The 12399-nt window shown below is 34.7% G+C and overlaps 1 protein-coding gene across 1 annotated transcript; it reads right to left on the reverse strand.

Moving 5' to 3' along the window:
• Positions 1–4522: 4522 nt before the first annotated feature.
• LOC134854142 (uncharacterized) lies at positions 4523–9624 on the reverse strand. The gene is made up of 4 exons (XM_063870266.1): positions 8128–9624; positions 7397–7549; positions 6464–7081; positions 4523–5146 (listed from the first exon to the last, which is right to left on the reverse strand). Exons 1-4 carry the CDS (start codon positions 8318–8320, stop codon positions 5013–5015), a joined length of 1098 nt encoding a protein of 365 aa, XP_063726336.1. The 5' UTR covers positions 8321–9624; the 3' UTR covers positions 4523–5012.
• Positions 9625–12399: the final 2775 nt, after the last annotated feature.

The raw sequence follows: 12399 nt of genomic DNA on the forward strand, positions 1-12399 counted from the left end.
TTTCTCTATATTGAGGCACTGTCAAGGTACTCTCAAGCGTTGCATATGAATGCTCAACTTATGTTTCGAGCTCTTTTTTTAATGATTTCGAAACTTTTCAGAAAACTTAGATTCGAAAAATTTCACAGAAGTTGAATTTCCCAAACCTGTAGTTGGGAGTTGTCGAGGTACTTTTAGGAGTTGCGATTCTTACCGTTAATTGTGGTTGCCCAAGTTCGTTTAGTTTCCAAAACATGGCATTTTTCAATATTTTTGAAAAGTTTTTAAAGTTTTATCTAAAAAAGTTTAACAAAGTTTGAAATTCTCACTACTATGCGCTGACAAGTTTTTCCACAGGAATTTTGTATGTGGATTCAAAATTTGACTGCTCAAGCCTTAAGTTTTTCTAGATATGACATTTTAATGATTTTTGAAGTTGTTTTAAAAGTGTTATATTTCATCGAAAAAAAAATCTTTTCGAAATTTGAAATTGTCGAGTCATTAGCTGGTTGAATTCAAATTACTGCCTGCAGTTGTACATGCGGCCTCCATCCTAATATCTTTGCAGGAAATGTTATGACGAAATTGACGTTTTTCTGATTTTCCAAAGTTTTTCAATCACTCAAAAAGTCTGTTGTTTTTAATTTATTTACGGTGGATATATCTATTGATGGCATCAAATGGTATACTTTCGGGCTCATGGAAAGAAAGAACAAAGTTCAAAAAGAGTTTCAAGAAACTTTTTTCGTGCCTTTACTGAAATAGAAAACCGCTGTTAGATGCCCCCGTCTTTTGTTGCAGTTGCGCTCACTTCGTGTTTTGATTAATTATATTTAAGCAGTTTCCACGTTTAGTAATCTGTTTGAAGCAGCAGAGGTGCATTACATGCTGATATCATATTAAAGCCCTTCCAGCCGTGATTCGAACCACATTTGAAAATCCCTAAAAAATAATTTTAGTGTCGAGAAAAACTGGTTCGAAATTTCTTATTTGTCTAATTTCGAGCGAGTGAGCAGGCTTACATTAGTTTGATTAGGCTCAATATACGCCTTGAAAATTTAGTTTTACCTAAGTATAGTAGTCTGATATAGTCAAAAAGATCAAAAATTTGAAATTTTATGTCTTTTTCCGTTTTTTTTTGTTTTCTTAGTACCATTGTTTCCTTCTTTGTGATGTAGTGAAGCAACTCAGTGCAAAATAGTTACTCTGTGCGAAACTAAACTCTATTTTCGATATAATAAAAAATGTTACTACTTCTGTTTTCATCGGAAAGTCAGAAAGGGTGGATCTAGTAGAATGCAAGCACATCTTCAGCTTGTTTGACTATAGAGGAGTTAGAAAGCATTTTATTGCTCCACCCATCTGATTCGAAGCTAGATTCATGACTCCTGAATTTTCAGAGATAACTTTCCAGATTTTGAGCCATGAAAACAATGGACACGCTATGAAAATGCTTTTCTCTGAGTGTTATTTTGGATGTAAACATTTTAGGATTATGTTATTTTTGTTCCGACTTGAAAATGGGGAGAAACTTTGTATTCGGGTGTGTTTTAATTTTTTTGTTTTCCACGCAAAATAAGGTGCCGCAAATAATCATTGGACTGAGTTGGGTGATATACCATATTACACTCCTTTCAGTCAAGATTCGAACCATATTTAAAATTTTTTTCTAGTTTCGAGAAAAACCGGTATGAAATTTTTGATTTTTTTATCAATTTCAAAAATCAAAAAATGAAACTCAAGTATCAAAAATTTTAAAATTGAAGTTTTTTACAATTTTTTTCCGTTTTACTAATAGTTTTTCCACAAAAACTGTTTTTTAATTTGCCTGTTTAACTATGACTGTCGAATATGCCTAATTTTTAGTTTTCTGTTCAGATCCTTTTATCACACCACGCCGAAAAAAATACAATAATTTGAAAATACAACTTTTTTCGTAGTTTTTTTCAAAGACTATGATCTACTTGCACAGTAACCGGTTATCCCTGTTTAATGTTGTATTGTTTTTTTTATATCCAATCTGAATTTACCTCTATCGCATGGCGAAATCAAGAAACAATGAAGTATCTAAAATAAAGATGGTACTTATTGAAAAGTTAATGACTATCAAAAAATATATTTGCAATAGTTTAGTTGCGTTTTTGAAAGTTTTGTTAAAATTGTGGATGTTGTGGGTGGTTTTTTATTTTTCATTCGTGCTTTTTCTAGCGACCCAAATAACATTTTTAAACTCAAATTTTATTAGGATGCTATTTTGAGTTTATGCTCGTAATCAGATGGCATTGGCCTATGTGATGATATTGCTCTAGTTTTCAGTTGAACACCTATTTCAATTTCTGCTGAGAATTTAGTTTGTTTCTGTTCTGCACCTCAATTGTTGCGGTTTAGGAGGAGGAGTGCCCCTCAGAGACTCGACCTTTTCGTCACACGAGTCGATTCAAAGCTTAGATTGATCGTTCAGCTGAATTGCATAAGAAGTTTGGAAAAACTGGGCTAAATTAGGAAAACTATGATACTATTTTACCAATCTATCTATATCTATCTATCTATATCTATCTATCTATCTATCTATCTATCTATCTATCTATCTATATCTATATCTATCTATCTATCTATCTATCTATCTATATCTATCTATCTATACTATATTTAAATGCTAGTGACAGCTATCTCCCATGTTTAAGCATATAAATTTTGGATGTTTAACGAAAGAATTTTTTCATGTTTAAGCTATATCATATATTGCCATGCTTAAGAAAACTTTTCATTTAGTTTTCCGCAAGGTCATTAATTTTTCAGTAATTTTTTTCGAGGCCAAATTAAGTCTGTCTGTCTGTATACCTGCTGTTTTAATTAATTTGATTATGTCTGTCTACCCGTCTCCTATTTTTTTTTAAACTTTCTTCTATCAAATCTATTATCTATTATATATTTAAATGCGGGCTTCACTATCACGACATGTTTAAACTTTTTCAACGTATTTTTTGCATCTTTAACAAAAGAATTTTTTCACGTTTAAGCTATATCGTATATTGCAATGGTTAAGGTTTTTTTTCGATTTTCCCGTTTAAATTCAGTTTTTATTTCATCAAGTTTGTAATTAGCAACCCAATAGTTGGATGTTGTCAGAGTTTTCCCAGGTTTTGCTATTCTGACCTTTATATTGAATAACAAAAATTTTTCAAAAACTTAGATTTTAAAAAATTCCAGTACGTTGAAATCATCAGTCCTGTTGTTGGTTTTTGTGAGGGTACTCTTAGGAGTTGCAATTTTTGCCTCCAATTATGACTGCTCAAATTCTTGTAGTTTTCGAGATATGACGTTTTCTATGATTTTCTCCGAAATTTTCAAAAAAACATGTTAAAAAATTCCAAAACGTTGAAGATCTCAATCCTGTTATTAGAATCTTTTAGGGTACTCTCGTGGGGTTGCAAATCTTGCCTCTGAAAATGTCTGCTCAAAACCTTGTAGTTTTCGAGATATGACGTTTTTTAGGATTTTCTCAAAATTTTTCAGAGAACTTAGGTATAAATTTTTTTTTATAAAACTTGAAATTGCTATCTCTGTAGTGAGGCTCTTTGAGGGTACTCCCAACTCCCAGGAGTTGTGAATTTTGCCTCTAAATATGACTGCTCAAAACCTTGCAGTTTTCCAGATATGTTTTTTGTGATTTTTAAAAAAAAGTTCTATGAAAATTAAATTAGTTTTTTTTTTCAAAGTTGAAATACCTAACCTGTAGTTGGGGGCTGTTAGAGTAATCTCAGGAGTTGCAAATTCGGTCTCCAATTAAGAATGCTCAAGTCTTTTTAGTTTAAGAAATACGACGATTTTTGTGATTTTTTTTGGTTTTTTTCTGAAAACTCAAATTACAAAATAGTTCACTAAAGTGAAATTCCCAACCCTGTAGTTGTGTGCTGTCAGAGTACTTTCAAAGATTGCAATTTTTGACATCTAATAAGACTGCTCAAATCTTGGTAGTTTTCGAGATGTGAAATTTTTTCTGGTTTTCAAAAAAAAAATACCTCTTTTTAGAAAACTTAAGGTGAAGTTTCTCAATTTGAATTTCCCAACGTTGTAGTTGGGTACTGTAAGAGTAATCTCAGGAGTTGTAAATCTTGCTTCCAAATGCGGCTGCTCAATTGTTTTTAGCTTCCCAAATGTGACGTTTCATAGTTCATTTTTCGAAGAACTTATATAAAACTTCACAAAATTTTATGGTTCATCAAAATTCGAATAAAAAACTTGAATAAAATCTTTGCAAAATTTGTAATTACGAACCCTGTAATTGGGTGCTGTCAAAGCACACTAAAAAATGCAGATCTTATTTCCAATATATGCGGTTTATCATGAGTACCGGAGGTGCGTTTTACGCTAGTCCATTTTAAGCCGAACTACCTGAAAGTTTTTCTAAAAGAGCCATTATAATCTTGTTTTGACTCACCAGCTACCCCCTCTCTCTCGAGAAAATCTGCAATCCTCCCCTGCATAAAATCTTTAAAGACAAATAAAAGTTGCGCGGGTTTAAATAATATATTATCTTGAATCCTTTTCAGTTGTGACTAGGCCCTTTATTTTTTAAGCTCTTCAATTCTTTACAATTACATATATTCAGACTTCAAGTTTGCATGTTTCTTAGACTTAAATGTCCCAAATCAGGAAATGAAATAAAGCATAGAAACACCACATTGTAAACGTCTATGGATTTCCATCTTTGAACAAAAAACATGAAATTGGTTCTCGCGTATTTTTTTTAAATTCTTTTTGATTATTGACTGCACAACTCATGAAAGACTGCGGTCGCAATAGCAAATGTTAAATACTATGTTCAGAAAGCTTCAAAAATCATAAATCTGTTTTGTTTTTAAAAACTTAAATCAATTCATTGTTTACATTTGATAATTACCTAAATAGAAACATAGTTTCGGCTCTGCAACTTCACGAATTTGAACGGCTGTAAATAGTTTCGTAGCTTAAAATAGTTCTTCAAATGATAGAAATTGAACTGCATTTGCGCCTGCATAGCATAATGTCGGCTAGCACACGTTGCCGGAGAACATGACTGCGCTTTTTGCGTTTTTGGCCTTGACGTCGACCATGTATTGGTTCTCGTAGCAGTTTTCACTGTGGATACTGGACTTCGGATGCCCATTAGCATGATAGTCAGATGCTAAAAATAGACGAAACTCTCAAATCAGGAACTTGCTCTCAATTGCGCGTTTTGAACCGGAGATCAGATTTTTTCCCTTAAATAACTGTTCAGAATAGCTAAAATTAGAAATTTAATATTTACGCATGTACAACCTTTATAGGGCTTGTGAGCGCTTGCTAAATAGGCGGTACATGTAAGATCTTACAACCTTTTTTCTACTTGTAAGCAGTTTTGGTTAATGTTCAGCCATTGAAAATAGGCTTTAATTCTGTCGTCGTAGGTACCTAATATTTTTTTTTTCTGCGGAGCGGTGGTTACATATAGTTCAAGTTTTTGTTTTTATATACAAAATTTTGGTAGTGAAAAAAAAAATGAAATATTGCAGGTCTCTCAGTATGTTAGGTTGATTGGAATTAGTTTCTAGCATCTAAGCATCCAAATTCTGTTGATAGTTGAGATAATTTGTAAATTGATTTAATGCAGGCAATGGCGCATCGAACTTTTTAAAATATCGGTAAAGTTTTTCAAAATAAATCAAAAGCTTCTTAAAAACATGTATATGAATTTCCATTGAACTAACATTTTTCTGTCAACAGGTATTTGGCGAGCAGATATTTTGTGACTCGCGATAAGCTAGCATTATTAAATCGGAACTTGAATGTTTTCAGGCTAACAATTTGCTTAACAGAATCAGTGAAGCATTTTACCCTTTTTTCAATTCAATGTTTTAAGCCAAGAGGTAACGCCCATTAAGCCAAGAGGTAATGGCAATGCTTGGTCATACAAGGCCTGATAGTCTAGTCTGGGTGAGACCTGTTTTTTTTTCGCGTTTAAGAAATTTTCTGCTTTTGGAAAATCTTACTTTATTATCATGTATTTGATTTTTTTCCGACCAAGTTAGTGACCAAGTTAGGGATATTTGAAAGAAAGCCAACTTGAAGTAAGCATTAAGGCAAAGTTTTGGAGATATTATGAGTTTCACATTTGAAATTTATTTTCGCTTTTCGAAGCCGTACTTCCCGATACAACTAACCGGATATAACAATAGAAACTGTTCAAAACACGAAACTTTTAATGCGAAAAAAATATGGCAACTTGGAACTCAGTTAGCTGCACCATGGAAAAATACTAAATTTGGCTTTCTAAATTGTTTAACAGCTTAAATTTCCAGCAAAGAGTGTGTTGAGGGAACTTGGCCGGCAAAAGATTAAATACATGATAGTGATGTAAGATTTTCCAAAAGCAGAAAATGTCTTAAAGTTGATTTCAAGTTTGGCTTTCTTTCAAATATCCCAATTTTTTAATGACCTAGTTGCAACAAGTTTTAGCTCCTACATTGGTGATAAAAGCATGAGCAACTATTGCATTGTTCCTCCAGGCCATGAACTGCTGCTGGTGCAGTCCCATTGGGCAAGGTATGAGGAGACACTTTCTCCACATCTGTCACGGACTTCACACTGTTCGAATTTGAATTTCCCACTATCGGTTTCATCACCTTCTTCGGAACACATTTGCTTTTCTCCCTTGGGGCCAAAATGGGTTCGAATCCGTTCAAGGGACTGTCCACTTTATTGGAGCGATCTGATTGGCTAGAATGGGGACTGCTGTTACTCAGTTTCGATTTGTTCACGCCGTTAGGCGAAGGCACAAACTTGGGCGGATGAGTTGCTACGACTGGTTGGTGTTGTATCGGACATACGTGTCGAGATGAACTGCTCTTAGACGAGGTTCTCGTATCGGCGGCATTTCGAAGATTGTCGCTGAGACATGGTTGTAAGTTGTCGTCGCGTGGAAACGCGGTCTCGTAGCGGTGGTTAGCACTGACACTGCTGCACGTAGACGCCATGAGTCCCTGGTCGCCGGCGCCTGAGAAGTCGTAGTCGTTGATGAAGTCTTCCTCTCGACAGTCGTACTCTGGCTCTGTTATTTTGTCTCGAGGGTCACTTCCACATACTGAAAGAACTATTTAGTTTTTCATAATTCATCAGCTCAAATGTAAACCAATCCTCTGCTCTGAATGCCTGTAGTCGAACGGTTTTCAATGGTAACCCAAAAAAAAACGTTCAAAAATACTTGAAATATTGCTCATAACTTGTTTTGAGTGGGATTTGAACGACAACTTGACCCGCTTTAGCACAGTTAAGTTAGTTCAAATTAAACACATAGCGGGACGCTTTTGCCCTTTGTGCGTTCATCTTCCCTTTCAGACCGTGCTTTCCTCGCAATATCACAGTAAACCGTAATTTCTGCGACAGATATTCTACCGACCTGAACTGAGTGCGATAGTTGATGCCTCATATAAGGACTCTATATCTGAAGAGGGGGGCTCTCCGAGAAGGGGAGGGGCTGCCACCCCACACGTGTTGTCCTCTCCGTCACTCAAGTTCACACCACCGTCTAGAGGGGGCGCCGACCCACTGCCTAAAATTACAATCTGTGTAAAGTTTGCCCAAACTTAGGACTTAGCTCTGTTGTTGGTTATTGCTTTAGTTAAATCTTTAAGCTCTAGTTAAAGCTTTGGTTGTTAGTTTAGGATTCTTTTCGGCGTCCAAAAAGCATTAAAGTCAACCCCACAATTCGATCTCTAATAACTCCATAGATAAACTTAAACACATTTATATCTGCCATGTAAAGGTTGAACTCCAATTTATGTTTTAGCTTAATTTAAATTAAGTAAAGCGAAACTTTTTTTCGACCTAGTTCATTTAAAAAGAAGCAAGCGAACATAGCCAACAGGCAGAAATTTGAAAATTAATATGCACTGTCAAAATTAGAAGTCGATCTTGTTTTTTGTGACCTTTACATCCGATAGTGGAGTTTGCCTTCCTTTCAACAAAGGAAATGAGCTGAACTTTGAAAAAAAATCATAATTGAAACCGCGAAGAACCAAATTTGAGCCTGAACAAATCTTAAGACTTTCTGAAAAAAATCATCGCGACCTATATAAGAGTCTGCACTACGTTCTTCGACTGTTAAAACTGGTCTTGCAAGGAACTTACTGTTACAGTGGTCTTGCAAGTGGGGGTTGGAAATTGCACTCTGCATCTGAAAAGAGCCACCGGGTGATCTTTGTGTGTAAGACCCCGCCCCCGATGGGGGTGTGGTGCGAGGGGGAGGGGTTGTCCTGGGCTTGGTGAGTATTGCGATTGGACATCCGAAATTGCGAAGGTTCTCCTCTTGGGATAATATCATGACCCTGTTGTTCTTGGGCTGTGGGGAAGGTCCTTTTCCCCCTTTTGACCCCGAGGGGCTCACGTGACCCTGGCCCTGTCCTTGTAGTTGATTTTGGTTGAAGGGTATTTCTGCATAGGAGTTGCTGAATTGAGCAGATTTTAAAATTAATTTACTTCTAATGAAACACGTTTCAGATAACGATCAGTCTGTGCATATAAGGCAGAGAAGTAGTTGAATAAAATATTAATAAAAACAATCAGAACATTTCTACCGTCAAAAATCAACAGCCAATTCGAAAACATGCAACCAAGTCGAATTTAATTTTCATAAAAAAACAAGACAAACATAAATTACATTTTCATGCGTTTTTACATAGCGCCCATAAATTGCTCGAGATGACACTTTGGTCCTGGACCATCGGAAACTGTCTTCGCTTAAGAAACACTTGAACCCGGCTTGAACTCAGAAGTTATCGGAAACCTCCTTGACTACTGGTCATCGGAAACCTCCTTGTTTTAAGATCATTACTGATGCCATTTTTTTGTGCCCCGAGAGGGCATGCATCCATGCATATGCATACAACCACCTAATTTCAACTAGAGTAATTGTAATCCAGCGCAGACCACGCACCTCGTGTTTTTTATTTTGCTCATCGCAATATGAGGCAGGATGTTGCCTATCATCACTTGCACATTAAACATTTAGAACATTTCTACCAACAATATTCAACAACCAATTCGTAACATCAGTTGAACCAAGTGACTTGTGATCATAACGCAATAGTGTCAGAGTTCCATAAAAGATTATTCGGATAGCTTTTCTATTGACCTTAAAAAAGAAATGAGATAAGCTCAAAATCTGCTATCTTTCATAGTATAGTGCCCATGAAATTGCTCGAACTCGCAGAACAAGCCCGTGCAAGAAAACTGTCTTGACTTAACTAAAGGATGATCATCTTAACCCATCTTGAACCCAAAAAATATCGAATGCAGCCTTGATTCTAGATCATTGGATCTGGCAGGATTTCATGTTTACTGGTTAAAGCGTTAACTGCAGTCGTCACAACCCGCCTTGGTATCTGGAACTACCGACACTATATTTAAGGCTGCGAGGGGGCATGCAACCATTCACATGAATGCTACCAATGCAATGTCAGTTGGAGGAGTTCCAATCCAGGACAGCACCTAATACTTTTTTTGCTCATCGCAAGTTGAGGCGTGCTGTCAAGTATTCCAAATAAGCAATCGCGTTCAACAAAAGCAATCCGATAATTTCTATAGCCAAATGTCAAAAACAAATTCGAAACATCAGTTGAACCAAGATTCTTGAGATCATGAAAGCAAAAATCGTATTATCAAAAAAGCATCATATTATCAAAAAAGATGTTTTTTAATTTGCCTGTTTAACTATGACTGTCGAATATGCCTAATTTTTAGTTTTCTGTTCAGATCCTTTTATCACACCACGCCGAAAAAAATACAATAATTTGAAAATACAACTTTTTTCGTAGTTTTTTTCAAAGACTATGATCTACTTGCACAGTAACCGGTTATCCCTGTTTAATGTTGTATTGTTTTTTTTATATCCAATCTGAATTTACCTCTATCGCATGGCGAAATCAAGAAACAATGAAGTATCTAAAATAAAGATGGTACTTATTGAAAAGTTAATGACTATCAAAAAATATATTTGCAATAGTTTAGTTGCGTTTTTGAAAGTTTTGTTAAAATTGTGGATGTTGTGGGTGGTTTTTTATTTTTCATTCGTGCTTTTTCTAGCGACCCAAATAACATTTTTAAACTCAAATTTTATTAGGATGCTATTTTGAGTTTATGCTCGTAATCAGATGGCATTGGCCTATGTGATGATATTGCTCTAGTTTTCAGTTGAACACCTATTTCAATTTCTGCTGAGAATTTAGTTTGTTTCTGTTCTGCACCTCAATTGTTGCGGTTTAGGAGGAGGAGTGCCCCTCAGAGACTCGACCTTTTCGTCACACGAGTCGATTCAAAGCTTAGATTGATCGTTCAGCTGAATTGCATAAGAAGTTTGGAAAAACTGGGCTAAATTAGGAAAACTATGATACTATTTTACCAATCTATCTATATCTATCTATCTATATCTATCTATCTATCTATCTATCTATCTATCTATCTATCTATCTATCTATCTATATCTATATCTATCTATCTATCTATCTATCTATCTATCTATATCTATCTATCTATACTATATTTAAATGCTAGTGACAGCTATCTCCCATGTTTAAGCATATAAATTTTGGATGTTTAACGAAAGAATTTTTTCATGTTTAAGCTATATCATATATTGCCATGCTTAAGAAAACTTTTCATTTAGTTTTCCGCAAGGTCATTAATTTTTCAGTAATTTTTTTCGAGGCCAAATTAAGTCTGTCTGTCTGTATACCTGCTGTTTTAATTAATTTGATTATGTCTGTCTACCCGTCTCCTATTTTTTTTTAAACTTTCTTCTATCAAATCTATTATCTATTATATATTTAAATGCGGGCTTCACTATCACGACATGTTTAAACTTTTTCAACGTATTTTTTGCATCTTTAACAAAAGAATTTTTTCACGTTTAAGCTATATCGTATATTGCAATGGTTAAGGTTTTTTTTCGATTTTCCCGTTTAAATTCAGTTTTTATTTCATCAAGTTTGTAATTAGCAACCCAATAGTTGGATGTTGTCAGAGTTTTCCCAGGTTTTGCTATTCTGACCTTTATATTGAATAACAAAAATTTTTCAAAAACTTAGATTTTAAAAAATTCCAGTACGTTGAAATCATCAGTCCTGTTGTTGGTTTTTGTGAGGGTACTCTTAGGAGTTGCAATTTTTGCCTCCAATTATGACTGCTCAAATTCTTGTAGTTTTCGAGATATGACGTTTTCTATGATTTTCTCCGAAATTTTCAAAAAAACATGTTAAAAAATTCCAAAACGTTGAAGATCTCAATCCTGTTATTAGAATCTTTTAGGGTACTCTCGTGGGGTTGCAAATCTTGCCTCTGAAAATGTCTGCTCAAAACCTTGTAGTTTTCGAGATATGACGTTTTTTAGGATTTTCTCAAAATTTTTCAGAGAACTTAGGTATAATTTTTTTTTTATAAAACTTGAAATTGCTATCTCTGTAGTGAGGCTCTTTGAGGGTACTCCCAACTCCCAGGAGTTGTGAATTTTGCCTCTAAATATGACTGCTCAAAACCTTGCAGTTTTCCAGATATGTTTTTTGTGATTTTTAAAAAAAAGTTCTATGAAAATTAAATTAGTTTTTTTTTCAAAGTTGAAATACCTAACCTGTAGTTGGGGGCTGTTAGAGTAATCTCAGGAGTTGCAAATTCGGTCTCCAATTAAGAATGCTCAAGTCTTTTTAGTTTAAGAAATACGACGATTTTTGTGATTTTTTTTGGTTTTTTTCTGAAAACTCAAATTACAAAATAGTTCACTAAAGTGAAATTCCCAACCCTGTAGTTGTGTGCTGTCAGAGTACTTTCAAAGATTGCAATTTTTGACATCTAATAAGACTGCTCAAATCTTGGTAGTTTTCGAGATGTGAAATTTTTTCTGGTTTTCAAAAAAAAATACCTCTTTTTAGAAAACTTAAGGTGAAGTTTCTCAATTTGAATTTCCCAACGTTGTAGTTGGGTACTGTAAGAGTAATCTCAGGAGTTGTAAATCTTGCTTCCAAATGCGGCTGCTCAATTGTTTTTAGCTTCCCAAATGTGACGTTTCATAGTTCATTTTTCGAAGAACTTATATAAAACTTCACAAAATTTTATGGTTCATCAAAATTCGAATAAAAAACTTGAATAAAATCTTTGCAAAATTTGTAATTACGAACCCTGTAATTGGGTGCTGTCAAAGCACACTAAAAAATGCAGATCTTATTTCCAATATATGCGGTTTATCATGAGTACCGGAGGTGCGTTTTACGCTAGTCCATTTTAAGCCGAACTACCTGAAAGTTTTTCTAAAAGAGCCATTATAATCTTGTTTTGACTCACCAGCTACCCCCTCTCTCTCGAGAAAATCTGCAATCCTCCCCTGCATAAAATCTTTAAAGACAAATAAAAGTT

Source organism: Symsagittifera roscoffensis, chromosome 9, assembly GCF_963678635.1.
Source record: "Symsagittifera roscoffensis chromosome 9, txSymRosc1.1, whole genome shotgun sequence".
Lineage (NCBI taxonomy): Eukaryota > Metazoa > Xenacoelomorpha > Acoela > Convolutidae > Symsagittifera > Symsagittifera roscoffensis.

Excerpts from the sequence above, each read along its gene's own strand:
- LOC134854142 (XM_063870266.1), bottom strand. The coding sequence starts at position 8,320 with ATGATATTATCCCAAGAGGAGAACCTTCGCAATTTCGGATGTCCAATC. Across the intron at positions 7,550-8,127 it reads CTTGCAAGACCACTGTAACA|GCAGTGGGTCGGCGCCCCCT; the intron begins GTAAGTTCCTTG and ends TTGTAATTTTAG. Across the intron at positions 5,147-6,463 it reads CTCATGCTTTTATCACCAAT|CATCTGACTATCATGCTAAT; the intron begins GTAGGAGCTAAA and ends GTCTATTTTTAG.